At 40.6% G+C, this 14,299-nt stretch overlaps 1 protein-coding gene across 1 annotated transcript in view; it reads right to left on the bottom strand.

Moving 5' to 3' along the window:
- EP300 (E1A binding protein p300) overlaps window positions 1-14,299 on the bottom strand; it is a 60,752-nt gene that overhangs the window by 38,959 nt on the left and 7,494 nt on the right. The window contains exon 2 of the mRNA XM_027658885.1: window positions 5,163-5,821. Within this exon, the coding sequence (XP_027514686.1) occupies window positions 5,163-5,821 (659 nt within the window). The remainder of the gene's footprint in view (window positions 1-5,162; window positions 5,822-14,299) is intronic.

Here is a 14,299-nt window from a genome sequence, read left to right as displayed (position 1 = left end):
CAAAGATCTCTGATGTTTTCTCAAGCATTAGCCACTGGTACTGTCTGGGGTGCAAGACCAGCCCCCTCAAACAGGGCTGCCTCCATGGCAGAAACACAGAGTTACACTCTCCCTCCACCTTGCTGTACCAAGGCACCTGGCAGTAGAACACTACATGCCCAGCTGAGCCTAGCTGCTTCTGACAGCAGTAATTTCAGCTTACAGGAGAGGCAAACACCAGAGAAGCCTAGGCCAGGTTGGAAGTCAAGCATGCCAAACTGACTCCAAAAGCCATACATTCAAGCGACACCTAAGAAGGATGCTAAAAACCAAACATCTCAATGTCTCCTGGAACAAATCAGCTGCTATTATTTGGTCCAGGTGAGACTGACACCTGCCATATCCACAGAGGAACCTCAGAGCAGTGGCCCCCAGTCCTGCCATCACAGACCCACTAACCTGAAACCAACCAACTGCACTCAACTCTAGACTGAGTCAAGAGAAGGGTCATTTGGGAGATTCTTCACCTGGCACAAGGTGACCTTGTGACCCTGCAGAAGAAGCAGGAGCATGCTCATGTCATTTGCTGTGACATGTTGAGAAACACGAATAAAAGAAAACAAACAGGAAGAAATGCATGGCCTTGTGACTACAGAAGGAAGATCAGTAGGAAACAACCAGAAAGACTAATATACAGTTTCTCATCACATTAATGATCTGTTGGGAAGAGTAAATAAACAATCCAGTGCAGAAGAACCAGCCAAAGAAAGGTGGTGTTAGCGCCACTGTATCAGACAAGTACAAGGCTTCATCTGCAATACCATGCAAAAACAGAGATGGTTGAAATACAGTTACAAGTCAGAGTCCAACCTCTACTCACTCTTCCTGGCCACCATTTCCTTTCACTGCTTTTCCTATTACTCTTCATATCCATCTGAAATTTTTCTTCCTCTCCTCACAGCTTCAACTTACTTTCACATATGCAAGAACTTGCACAAAAGGAAGAACAGACAGAAATCCAATTCACAGTAAAGAGGAAGAAAACAAGAAAGATCATAAAATATGATAATATGTGGCTAATAGAAGGCAAAGGTAATCTCAGATGGTTCTACCTTCTACATACACAAGGGAAACAACCTGACTTTCCTGCCTCTCATGGAAGGAGGTCTCTCACCATGGATAACGTGAGTTCAGGAAACGTTCCCAAGCTCATGCAGTATCAGATAGACTGGGGGAGTATCTGAGCAGCCTTAAGAAGAATAACTACAAAAGTGGAGGAAATTCCCCAAGGTTTTGTTCTAATGCCATGGAACACATGTATCTTCAGTTCAGAAGATGGTCAAGTAACTCTGCTTCTAGTTTTACTGTTGATACCACAGAGTACAAATTTAGGAGGAACACCCGTTACAACTACACACATCGACATTACAAATATTCTACCTTTGACTTTGTAAAATATTGCCATTGAATCTTCTTAACAGAGGTTAAACTGATGAAGTCAAATGTATCCATTATAACAGCAGAGAACTCTGTACATACTCAAACAGTGAGCCAAATGGCAAAGAATTACTACTGAAACTCCAAACATTTCAAGTGAAATACTCACATAGCAGAGGTAGCAGTAATGCCCTTACTAATCTGAACCTCCACTTCATTACTGGAGTAAAGGAAACATTTCTTGAATCAGTGGGAGGTGAGATCTAAGTGACCTGAGGGTCAGGTGAACTTTGTCACTTTGTGCTATGACATAAATGCATACATCAACTTATACACAAAATAACCTCCTCCCCTAATAAGAGGCTGGACAGTAAGACCCTAACTTGGCACTCTCAACAGAACCCAGTGGAACAATAAAATGAAGGTTTTGACTAGATACAATTCCAAATGAAGAATGGTTCAAAACAGGAAACATGAATTTTTTTTTTTTTTAGCAAATTCAAGCTCTATAATAAGTTATCTGCTTATATTTGAGTCAATCAAATCTGTAAATCTATCTAGTGAAACAAAAAGCCTGAAAAACAAATAGACACTGAAAGAACCCAAGCCTTATAAACAAATTCCAAAACACTATTTTAAGAGTAATAGGCATGTCTGTTGTCCTCTTAACTTGCTCAAAACCAGAGAAAACATATAAAACCACACAGAAAACAAAAAACTATTCAAGCAAAACTTGTTACAATTCCTTTCCTCTCCAAACTTGTAACACTTCCTTTCAGGGTAGACTTTCACAAGCATTTTTAAACTGGTACTGTCACCAAAGCAGGATTCACACCCTCCTCTGACTGGCAAGATCAACTCCTTTAAAAAATCCTCTCCCTAATTCAGAGATACTAGTTTTTCAATGGATAAATATAAACTGGACACAAAAACCAATTCAAATTAAAACAATTTCTTTTAAAATGACCACATGAGTTTCAATTCAAGTCTGGATTAGTTCTTCAACACAGCCTGTCATCCAACTGGCACAGCGAGGGCATCCAAAGGGACTGCTTACATCAGACATAAAACTATGGCATAAACCACAGGATGTAAGGCATCAGATTATGACAGTACAAGTTTATATGTACAAATCAATTGTTTACATTGACATTTGGGATTTCGGGTCCTAAAAAGTAATGTGCACAACTAGTTGGGAAGCTGGGAAGAGCATGGCTAAAATGCAAAGCAAGTGTTCCACTCTATTCTAGTCAATGTTTTGGGAAGAGAGGAAGAAAACTCTTCAGTAACTCCCCAGGATAAGAGAACTAAGTTGAAATGTAACCAATTTCGCTTTCCAAATTAACTTGCCACTTGCAGCTCATCTTTACTGTTAGAAGAGCATAACATTCTCCCTTACAATTAGTTAACATGACAGAAACCTAAGCTATTCCTCCATCCAAACCATTGCACAAAACACACCACTCTTTCGCTGAGAGAGAAGTCAGAGGCACCTCTCCCATCACCTGAAAGGGCTGACTTTGGCAAGCTAACATGGTGAAGTTGAACAATCATAACCAAAGCACCTGGTCTGGTTTTTCCCCTCCTACTGAAGGAGAGCTTCTGGATAACGCACATTTTTTGCAGCAATGAAGCAAACCTACAGAAGTTATCACACAAACCCCCACATTAACAGCAACACAGTACTAAATCTACCAATTAGAAAAACTGGCTTTTAAAAACAACTTAAGGTCCTCTGTTTTCATCTACTTTTTGAAGATTTGTAGGTGGGAAAACCAAAAAGCAGATGGGTGGAGAGATAAAATGGTCAGACATTGCTGTTGTCAGACTTTGCTAACTCCACTGTACGAAGTGAAACACAGGCTCCCTGCCAACAACCAAACTGATTGAAGACATTCTGGAATTTCAGCCTCCATTTCAGACTGTTCTTTCTCTTCTGGCAGTTTCAACTCCTTTACAAAGGCTGTACCCACCATACTTACACAAAAAGTCTCAGGACTTTTTTTATCAGCAATTAAAGAATTCTTCAGTATTTTTAATCAGTCTGGGACTATGAACTAAAAACCAGAAGTTATCGTGTATTTGGTCTGAACATTCCCCAAAGCATAACGTGTTCTTACTTTAAATCTACAGCACATTTTGGAATTTAAGTAAGGGAGGAAGACAATTTTAGACTACATCAGCCAAAAGCTTGGGTTTATGTCCTTTCCTTACTTCTAGATAAATAAGTTTATTATAGTGCATAACCCTACTTTAGCTCTTATAAGTAAGGATTAAGAAGTTGCATTTCATCGAAACACCCACTATATCAATTTTTGACCTCTGAATACAGCTTTCTGAAGATCAATTTTTTTTATTTTTTTTTTTTTTACAGCCAAGGAATAATGAATATTATATAATTCCAATACAAGAATACTGCTAAGTAGCTACACATTTCTTACCACCGTAAGCTGCATATAAATTTTCTACTATAGTAATCAAGCTTTGCAACAACTTTCCTATCAGGTAAAAATATCTGAAATGATGAGACCACAAAATCAATTCATATACATATATGTAGAGATGCACACCAAAACTGTAGTTAGCAGCACATTGAGCTTAAGCAAACAGTTAAGATCAATGAACTTCATAATTAACGTTCACAAGACATCAAATTTATTAAAACACAGCGTAACTTAGGTCTCAAATACATTTATAGACTATGTTATTATCATGCCTAGTCCTCCAAGTGGACTGATTTTAGGCATTCTAAGACAGATTTAGGTATTGTAGAGCACCTTAGAAAAACTCTCCCCTCCTTAGCCAAGAAACAAAATACCCACCTAAAGTGAACTGAAACATTTAAGTATTTTCTAGGCTTTTGATCAAAACACTAAAAACTGGAGAATAAATACTCAAGTGGCTACTACTCTAAGACAGCTAACTGTGCATGACAAAAATTAAATTTAGGCACCTTTTTGTCATTTAAACCACTAGGGTCTTCTCTTGTCTTTTCAGTGACTCATGACAACTTTCTTCCGATCTCCTGAATCACAAAAGCACATTTATTTCCCTCTCCAGTACAAAAAGATTTTTTTTTCAGCTTTCTGGTTTGCTCTCCTATAGACAAAGCCATTGTGAATATTAAAACTAGAACTGAGTCGGATTAACAGTCTTAAGAACCTAACATTTGTCTTCAGGTGTTTACACAAGCATTCACTCTCCACCATTAACTCAAATACCTATTCCTTAACAAGGCCAATGTAAGTCTTGGCACATACAGTGAGTGCATCAGTCCATTCAAACCTGTATGTGCCTCTTAGCATATGCCACAGCATAAACACTCAGCTGATCTTGGACAACAAATACTTCCATTGACTGTCACACAGAAAAAAGCACCACAACATCCTGATGGATTCCCACGACACTCACAATACCAGCATCACATCAGATGGGAAAATACAGTTGTGGACAAAGCATAAAACAGAATAAAATACAATCAAGTTACTTTTCAATGTTGTTGATAATCTATACTGCCACAATAGGCTTTTCAATCTAGCCATAGTCTTGCTTGTTGTGCAAGATTCAATTCTCACTTCGTATGACTGTCATAAATTCCACTTTAGCAGCATATAAACTATTTACCCCATGATACAGGATTCTTAAAGGAAAAATACCAACCTATAGAACCCATACTGCAGAGGAATAAATTTTACAACATAAAGTCAACAATGATAAGGAAGATAATAAAATTTAGCTCATCTTACCTTGTTCATGGCCCCAGGCTGTGGCCCTCTCAGTCCAGCCTGCCCTCCCATCTGTGGAGAGCCTTGTTGCAGTGTCTCAGCCAGCAAGTTCCCGGCAGTGCCCATTCCCGGGTTTGGGTACGGCATATTGGGCCGCCCTCTGCCTGCTCCAATTGAACCGTTCATGACTTGCCCCTGCATCATCCCCTGTCCGTTGCCTGCTGCCAGCATCCCAGGATTCATGCCAGCATTCATCCCTGTGTTCATTCCCATGCCAGGCTGGTTAACTGGACTGTTTACTGTTGGCATCATTCCTGCTGTGGATTGGGCAGAAGGACCCTGGTTTGGTCCACTTGCACTCATCGCCATATTGGGAGAAGTCAACCCAGCCTGTGCCATGGGGCTTTTCACCATGCTGTTTAACATTCCCATTCCAGGACTATTTTGTTGGGTTTGACTGGCCATGCCCTGGCCAGGGCCACCAACCCCCATGTTCAGATTTGGGGAGCTACCAGCCCGTAGAAGTTCAGACAGCTGCTTGTGTTTAGAGGCAGCATCTTGTGCCAAGCCAAGGCTGGTCTGCAGCTGATTAATGTCACCACCATTGGTGAGTCCCAGTTCTGTGGAGCTGATCAGTTCATCTGGCAAGTCATGTTCCAGATCAAAGAGCGATCCAAAATCTGAAAAACAAAACCGATTGTATATGAGGTCAGAGCAAGCAATAGTGTCTTGAAGGAATATCTGTTCATCAGTTTCTATTTTTTAATTTCAAGTAACTAGCAAAACTCAACCTTTTATGTTTGAGCAAAATTCCCCTATCAGTCCTTACTGAAAACTATCCAGTTTGTCTGGACAAAAGTAATTTCTAAACTTTACAGAGTCTAAACTAGAGAAGACCATTCTACGTCACTCTCCTACAGTTTGTGCCCAAAGACCACTGGGTATCAGACTATGGCCTCTCACCCTGGGAAATTTGTGAAGAGAAGAGTGAAAAAATTATATTAAAATCTCTCAAAGTTGACCAATGGAATTAGACAGCAATTACTACACAAAGAATTAACAGATTGAAGGGAAAGTATTGTCTTTATAATTTTTAACTTTCACCAAACTCTGTCATTTTCAGAACAGCCATAAGTAATACAGCAATATAGTTTCAAAAAAAAGTTTACTATTTATAGAATAATTAATAGAGGTTTGGTTTTCGGGTTTTAGGTTGTTTTGGGATTTTTTGTTGGGTAGCTGTTGGGTTTTTTTTATTCTTCCACATCCAGTCACTACCAGCACTGACTGCCAAATTTCACTGAACTTCACTGGACAACCAGTACCTTCCCACAACACTGTTAGAAAACAAAGCAGCCCTCCTGGCCACAAAGTTGTGAAAAAACACTAGGATGAAAAAATCAAATTCCCACCTCAAGAGCCTATGCAAAGCAATCCCCAAGGTAACCAAGGGGTGAAAGATTGCTATCTGGAATATATAGATAAGATAAAAGAACACCACATAGCACCCAGAATCAATTTGCTCAAGAAAACAAAGGTGTTATGCATACAGAAGTAGTCTGTATACCTTGGTCTGTATATTTAACCTATGGAAGTTAAACTAAAAGTAACTTAGAAGGCTTATGGTGAGTTGAAGGTAACTTCCCTCTCCAAGTGAGAGAGGAGTTGTTGAGGAGAGTTGCTGGGCTGGACCTTGTTCTTCCCAGCAAGGAGGGCCTGGTAAGGAATATGAAACTCAAGGGCAGCCTTGGCTCCAATGACCAGAAATGGTGGAGCTCAAGATCCTTAGGGCAGCAAGGAGGGAGCACAGCAAGCTCAATACCCTGGACTTCAGGAAAGCAGACTCTGGTCTCTTCAAGGAATCTTCTTGTTAGAGTACTATGAGATAAAGCCTTGGAGGGAAGAGGGGCCCCAGAAAGCTGGTTAATATTCAAGGATTGCTTCCTCCAAGCTCAGGAGCAACACATCCCAACAAAGAGGCAGTCAGGCAAAAACACCAGCAGGCCTGCATGGATGAAAAAGGAGCTCCTGGACAAACTCAGGTACAAAAAGGAAGCTTACAGAGGGTGGAAGCAAGGACAGGTACTCTGGGAGGAATACAGAGAAATTGTCCTAGCAGCCAGGAATCATGTAAGGAAACCTAAAGCCCTGATAGAATTAAATCTGACCAAGGATGTCAAGACCAACAAGAAAAGCTTCTATATGCATACGGGTGATAAAAGGACAGCTAGGGAAAATACAGACTCTCTCCAGAAGGAAACGAGGAACCTGGTCACCTGGGATATAGAGAAGAATGAGGTACTAATTTTTAAATAAACAGAGAAATAAGGAAGACTCAGGGAATTACAGGCCAGCTAGTCTCATCTCTGTGCTCAGCAAGATCATGGAGCAGATCCTCCTAGGAACTATGCTAAGGCACATGGAAAATAAAGAAGTGATTAGTGACAGTCAACAGGGCTTCACTAAGAGCAAATCATGCCTGACAAATTCAGTAGCATTCTACAACTGGGTTATGGCACTGAGGGATGAGGAAAGACCACATCATCTACCTGGACTTGTGCAAAGCATTTGACCCCGTCCCACATGACATCCTTGTCTCTAAACTGAAGAGACATGGATTTGATGGACAGACCACTCACTGGGTAAGAAACTGGCTGCATGGTCACTCTCAAAGAGATGTGGTCAACAGCTCGATGCCTAAGTGGAGACTAGTGACAAGTGGTGTTCCTCAGGGATCAGTGTCGGGGCTGGCACTGTTTAAAGTCTTTGACGGCAACACAAACAGTAGGATGAGGTGCACCCTCAGCAAACTGGCTGACAGTACCAAGCTGTGTGGTGCAGTTGACACGCTGGAGGGAAGGGATGCCATCCAGAGGGACCTTGAGAAATTTGAGAAGTAGGTCCATGGGAGCCTCACGAAGTTCAACAAGGCCATGAGCAAGTGCTGGACACAGGTCACGGCAATCTGAAGCACAAATACAGCCTGTGTGGAGAATGCATTGAGAGCAGCCCTGAGGAGAAAGACTTGGGGTGTTGGTCTACTTTGCTCTCATGCAAGCCCATCTGCAGTACTACATCCAGGTCTGAGGCCCCCAATAAAAGGAGGACATGGATCTGTTGGAGTGCATCCAGAGGAGGACCACAAAGGTGATCAGGGAGCTGGAGCACCTCTCCTATGAAGACAGAGTTGGAGTTGTTCAGTCTGGAGAAAAAGAAGGCTCCAGAAAGACCTTACAGCACCTTTCACTACCTTAAGGGGCTACACAAGAGCTGGAGAGGGACTTTTTACAAGGGCATGTAGTGATAGGACAAGGGGGAATGGCTTCAAACTGAGAGAGACTAGATGGAGGTTAGATAAAGCAAGAAGTTCTTCACTGTGAGGGTGGGGAGGCACAGGAACAGGTTGCTCAGAAAAGTTGTGGATGCCCCACACCCCTGGAACTGTTCAAGGCCAGGTTGGATGGGGTTTTGAGCAATATGGTCTAGTGGAAGGTGTCCCTGCCCATGGGAGGGGGGTTGGAACGAGATGATCTTTAAGGTTGCTTCCAACCCAAACCATTCTGTCATTCTGTGAAAAGCTGAGGCACGACTAGGCTGTAAAACAATGTTTGGAACTTGAGAACACCTACAAAGAGTAATTTTTTTGATCTTAACTATTGGAATATTTCAGCACCACTTTGCCAGAAAGGTCATTTCATGGATGCTCTGTCGGAGGTGTAGCACTGCATTTTCAAAAACTTCAATCTAAGCAATAACCTAAAATACTACTCATCTCAGCAAATGCATTTAAAAGGCCATGTCAACTGCAGTGAGTTTCTGAGGGGCTGGCAAGATGGCTTGGTCCAAATATTAGCAGAAAAAGACTACAGTTGAACAGTAGTAAGTCAGAAAAGCTCATGAGCGTTACAAATTTGTTTAAAAACGTTTCGCACAATACCATACCCAAACTGCCAAACTCCTGTAGTAAGAGTCTCTACAACTTTCCAATCGTTATCACAGATAAGATCATGACTTTCAGAATTCTGAAAATATCATATAAGGTTGGCAAGAATGCAGGCATACCACAACTGAGATTTTATAACTCCATTTATACACTCTACATTGCTACAAAGCACCAGAGATAGAATGAAAGTTTCCACTAAAGAACTGTTTTAAACTATTAAAATCAGTTAGCACATTCTTTATTAACATAAATCTTGTGCTAAAAGTTATGCTTTGCAAGGCACACTAAGGACTGATCTTTCATTTGCATGACTGGTATTTTTGAAGATTCAGAAGTGAAAGAACAATGAGGAGAATAAAGCTTTGTTCAAGTTCTTCCATTTAAAATGACTAATTCAGAGTTGTGTGTCAGTAGACTTATGTCAAAACACACCATACACACACACCACCCCACTGCCCCCCCTGAAAAACAAACAAAACCGAAGACAACATATAATGTTCAGTTTTAGGTTAAAAAGTAAATATTGATGAGCAGGGGAAGAGTTACAGTGGAAGAAACCCTCAAATTAGAGGTCAAGGAAATAGAGAAACCAATCAGAAAAAATGGTGACAGCTTAACAGGCATCTTAAGAAGCCTGTTAGGACACCATGAACAGGCAAATGTTGAAGCACTATATCCAGAAAACACTCTGGCTAATAACCTGACAAATAGCCCACGAGTGAGGAAAGAGAAGAAGATACAATCACGAGTCCACAAGTTAGTCTGTTGTCCTTAATGATGAACAAAGCTGAAAACAAAAGTTGAGTGTCTGGAAAGAATAAGAGCCAGCACAAACCCTGTACCTACAATATAGTCATCATGGTAGGAGACAGCCACCTCCCATCAGCACCTACAGCTCAAAGGCCAGTTTTGTGACTGCTTGTAGCAGGGGAAAGAACTTCTGCTCTTGAAAAGACACAACTTCCAGGACAGGGTGAGTCCCAAACCAAAAATCTTCACTTCACCTTTCCTGAGATCAGACCATTGTATATTAAATCCTTCACAAAACCACCTGGATAGTAATCACTAAGTGTCTAAATATGGAGAACTAATTCATTTTTCAAACCACTGCATAGTATTTTCTCAGAAAGATCCATTTAGATGATTTCAGATATAACACTGCAAAGGGGCAGGGCAATTCTTGTTCTGAGAGACAAAGATTCGCTCATCTTTATTCACAAAAAATAATAATCTGCTTCTCTGAAGATCTCACTCTTCTTGAAATTCTTCCTCTTCATAAATGAGAAGATACTTCCAGCTTTAAGGCTTGCTAGCCATTACCAACTGGAGCATCCAGGTACAAGCTACCTGAGCTCCTTGGCCTGGTAAGCCTGTGACAGTCAGTGAACAGGAAGAAAAATGTCAAAAACACAAAATGGTTTTCTTTTTATTAATGTCTCAACACAACATATCACCAGTTACGCTAAAAAAACCCCTCACCTCCAACCTGAATGGTTGTGAAATAATCCAAATTGGATTAGTTCTTTACATCAAAAAACTTAATATGTTCTTTCCATATAAGACTAACTTGTTAGGACTTTTAATCTTAGAGAATATATGACAGAAGATTCATCATAAAAGAACAGTATCAGCTACAAGCCAAAACTGTAAGTAGTTAAGTACCAAGAACGCAACATTCTGGTGTGAGTTTGCCCTTTTTAGAAGTCTTTTCCAAAAACAAAACTTCCAAGTCTTCTTTAGCCAGTAGATAAACAACAAAACTAGAATAAACTTTCAGTTGTCTGGTCAGCTATGAAAATTACATTTTTAGTCAACTGTTGAGAGGCAGAAATTTTCAGATACAGGACTGAAACACAAAGGGTCTCAAAAGGCCATAAAGATCAATAAGACCTTGTGTACATCTAATAACAGTTGCCATCTATTTCAGTCTTCGAGGTTGAACAGGTACCCTAAAGGCCACTGCAGAGAGTTCTACCTATGACCAATCCAAAACCGACAAGGCTGGGCCAGACAGGTCACAGCCTACGTGAAAATAACAGCACATACACACACACAGGAGCCAAAGGCATAGTTTAACCCAGTGGTGATAAATATCCAGAGAACTGATTGACTTTCCGGTACACTGAGCCCACTGCTGGCCTTGCAATGTTTCATTAAGGATACACACAAAGATTTCTCACTAACAAAATAAAGCCTGTGGGAAGGCAAAGGAGGAAGATCAGTTAGTCCTGCCAAGGTTTGTCTACCTGACTCAGTCTCTAGAGATCTTGGGGTATAATCAGACACCGAAAAATTGGGATGTAACAAAACAGACAGTATCTGGTCTAAGAGCTCAAAAACATCCAGCCACACACTGGTAGGAAGTGGTAGAGCTAGATCTTGATCTCAGTAGAGTAACACAGTGATTCCCCATTATGCTATTTATGGTTTTATTAGTGTATTTCTTCCCACAAGTAACAAGAACATATAGAACAGATTGCTACTGCCATCTAAGAGTCAAAGGAAAGAAAACAAAAGCACCTCCAAAAACCAACATCTAAGCAGTAGAACAAGAAGTCTTAACTGAGGTAGTCTCAACATACAAGGGCACATCATAATTCCTTTTAGGAACTGTACCACTACTGAACACTTAAGCAGGTCTTTTTTTTTTTTTTTAGTGTCAAGAAACTGGCCTGACTTGCCCTGACTACATTAGATCTCTAGTGAGAAAGTGGGTCAGAAAAGACAGTAGAAGGAGCAGGTCCACTTCTTTCAATGGCAGTCCAGTTAGACTGGATTAAGTAATATGAACTGTGCCCTAAACTGTGAGAAAGCAACTTCAAAAGTCAGTGTATTGACTTCCATTGTATACTGTGGATTGTTTTCTTGATTTTGAGTCCTACATCTAACAAGTCTGCTTTTGACAATGTCTAATGTGCAACATGCAAGGAAACTGCCAGCCTGGGTTGAAAACCCACCTGGCACCAAAATGGACTTTAAACGAGTACATATGCAGAGTGTGCAACCAAAGTCCTTAAGTCAATAAGCCTTCAGTGCCTTATCAAGTGATCAATTTTCAAATTAGTTATTTCAGGTTAATTTTACTGCAAGAGCACATGGCAGCACTAGTAATGTAACTGCTCTCCAAGCATGCAAGGCAAAGTAGAGATCTCTGACAAGGCTTATAAAGCAAGGAAAATATATCAATACTAACTACTTAGCAAAGAAATAAACACAAAGGTTCAGGTGGCACATACTAGTTTCTTTTGCATGATTTCTAGCCTACAGTCAGGATTCAGTAATTTTCTCATGTCTGGATTAAGAGAGACCTTTATTCACCTTTCAGAATAAAATCGGAACTTCTATTAATATGGAGACTATCTGGTTCTAGCAAATAGGTTGTAGTGAACAAAACTAGTTTCCTAAGAACTTGCCCACACGCAACAAAATAGCAACACTTTACTCTTATGACTCCACATTCGAGCATTCAGTCTGGAGAAGAGTTGGTATAATCTGAAGAAACAGTATCATGTGTGAACAGTGACACCACCAGAACCCTGCATGGCAGATATGTCAGACAACTACTGACTCCAGAGCTTACCTAGTTTCTGACCTTACAGAAGTAGGAAATTTTACAGTTCCTGTCCCTGCATCCCACTTATTATATTCTGAACAGAGACATATCAAATTAGAAAGCTATTGAACAGTCACCTTTTTGCACCTTTTTTTCTGGAGCCCAGAAATCTATCATCAGTGGATCAAACTATATCACAGTCATTGTGTTCACAATGAAAAAAGTGAACAAGGCTTAATACAGGACACTGAATACAAAGCATGCATGTGACAGGATTGACAGGAGCCACAGACATGTTGGACCACACAGAAAACATGATACCTTCACTGTGCTTTCAGACAAAGACTAACAATAAGGTGCTGAGGTCAGTGTCTTCTCTGCATGGTGATACAAAAGCTACCCAGAACTCAACAGGGCCTAGATGTAACAGAGAAAGCACCCAGAGGATACAACCAGTATTCCAGAGAAATCAACCACTCAAGCTTGCAGTCAAGCACCAGCATTACAGCCCTAAAATGTACTGTCTGACATGCCCACAAAAAAAATCCAGAACTCAAAACATAAAACCAAAAAAGGCAGAACAAGATAAGGAGACACAATCTCAAAGGATGATCCTCAGGTACCCATGAAAATGCAGACGCAAAGGTGAAGCACAGACTTGAAACAAAGTTCTAATAAAGTCATCAATTCCCAAGGCCTCTGCAATGGCAGAAAATTAAGCTTGATATGTTCAGGTAGTTTTATAAGGGAAGTTAAAACAAAAACAAAAAAAAAACCTCAACCAAACAAAAACCAAATGTCTAAGAAAGAGATTAAAACTCTAAGAGTCTCTCACACGAACCTGGAACTTTGCTATACAGTGTTTTGGAGGTCAGATTTATTCTTACCATTAAAGAGGTGGCTTTTCATGTAGATCCTCTATGAAGCCACAATTATCCAATGGCAACACAAGCTCTGCCAAAATGCTTTCTCTAACTTAAAATGTAGAATTAATTTAAATTAATCTATTAAATGGATTAAAAATAAAGGGGCATCGATATCTTCATGAGAGGAAGCAGAGGGGCAGGTATCAATCTCTTCACTCTCATGACCAGTGTTAAGGACTCAAGGAAACAGCAGGAAGCTGAGTCAGGGGAAGTTAAGGTTAGATATCAGGAAAAAGTTTTTCACCCAGAGGGTGGCACAGCAATGGAACAGGCTCCCCAGCGAAGTCACAGCACCGAGCCTGACAGAGTTCAAGAAGCTTTTGGACAACAATCTCAGGCACATGGTGTGACTCTTGGGATGACCTGCACAGGGCCAGGAGTGTGACTCGATGACCCTGATGGGTCCCTTCCAGCTCAGCATATTCTATGATTCTATGAAATAAGATGAAATTTTGACACTTTAATTTCAAAGTGCTGAAGTCACACAGTTACTTTCCTTGTGAACATGTTGCTATTTGCATGAATTCCATTGGGTTACCTTTAGTCAAAAGTCTCTAAGTATTCTTATTCCAAACACTATCCTGTGTATGTCATTGAAATTCCCATGAGACCACCTTAAGTTACCTATCACTGGTCAGTGGCACTGTTTAACAGCAAGAATGGCATTTCAGCTGTGGGGCTGATAAATTGTGGGCGACCATGCCCACAAGTCTGGAAAGCTGGAGAAGCCCTGCTG

This window comes from Corapipo altera, unplaced genomic scaffold, assembly GCF_003945725.1.
Source record: "Corapipo altera isolate COAL_440 unplaced genomic scaffold, ASM394572v1 1, whole genome shotgun sequence".
NCBI lineage: Eukaryota > Metazoa > Chordata > Aves > Passeriformes > Pipridae > Corapipo > Corapipo altera.
This window is presented reverse-complemented; position numbering and strand designations above follow the sequence as displayed.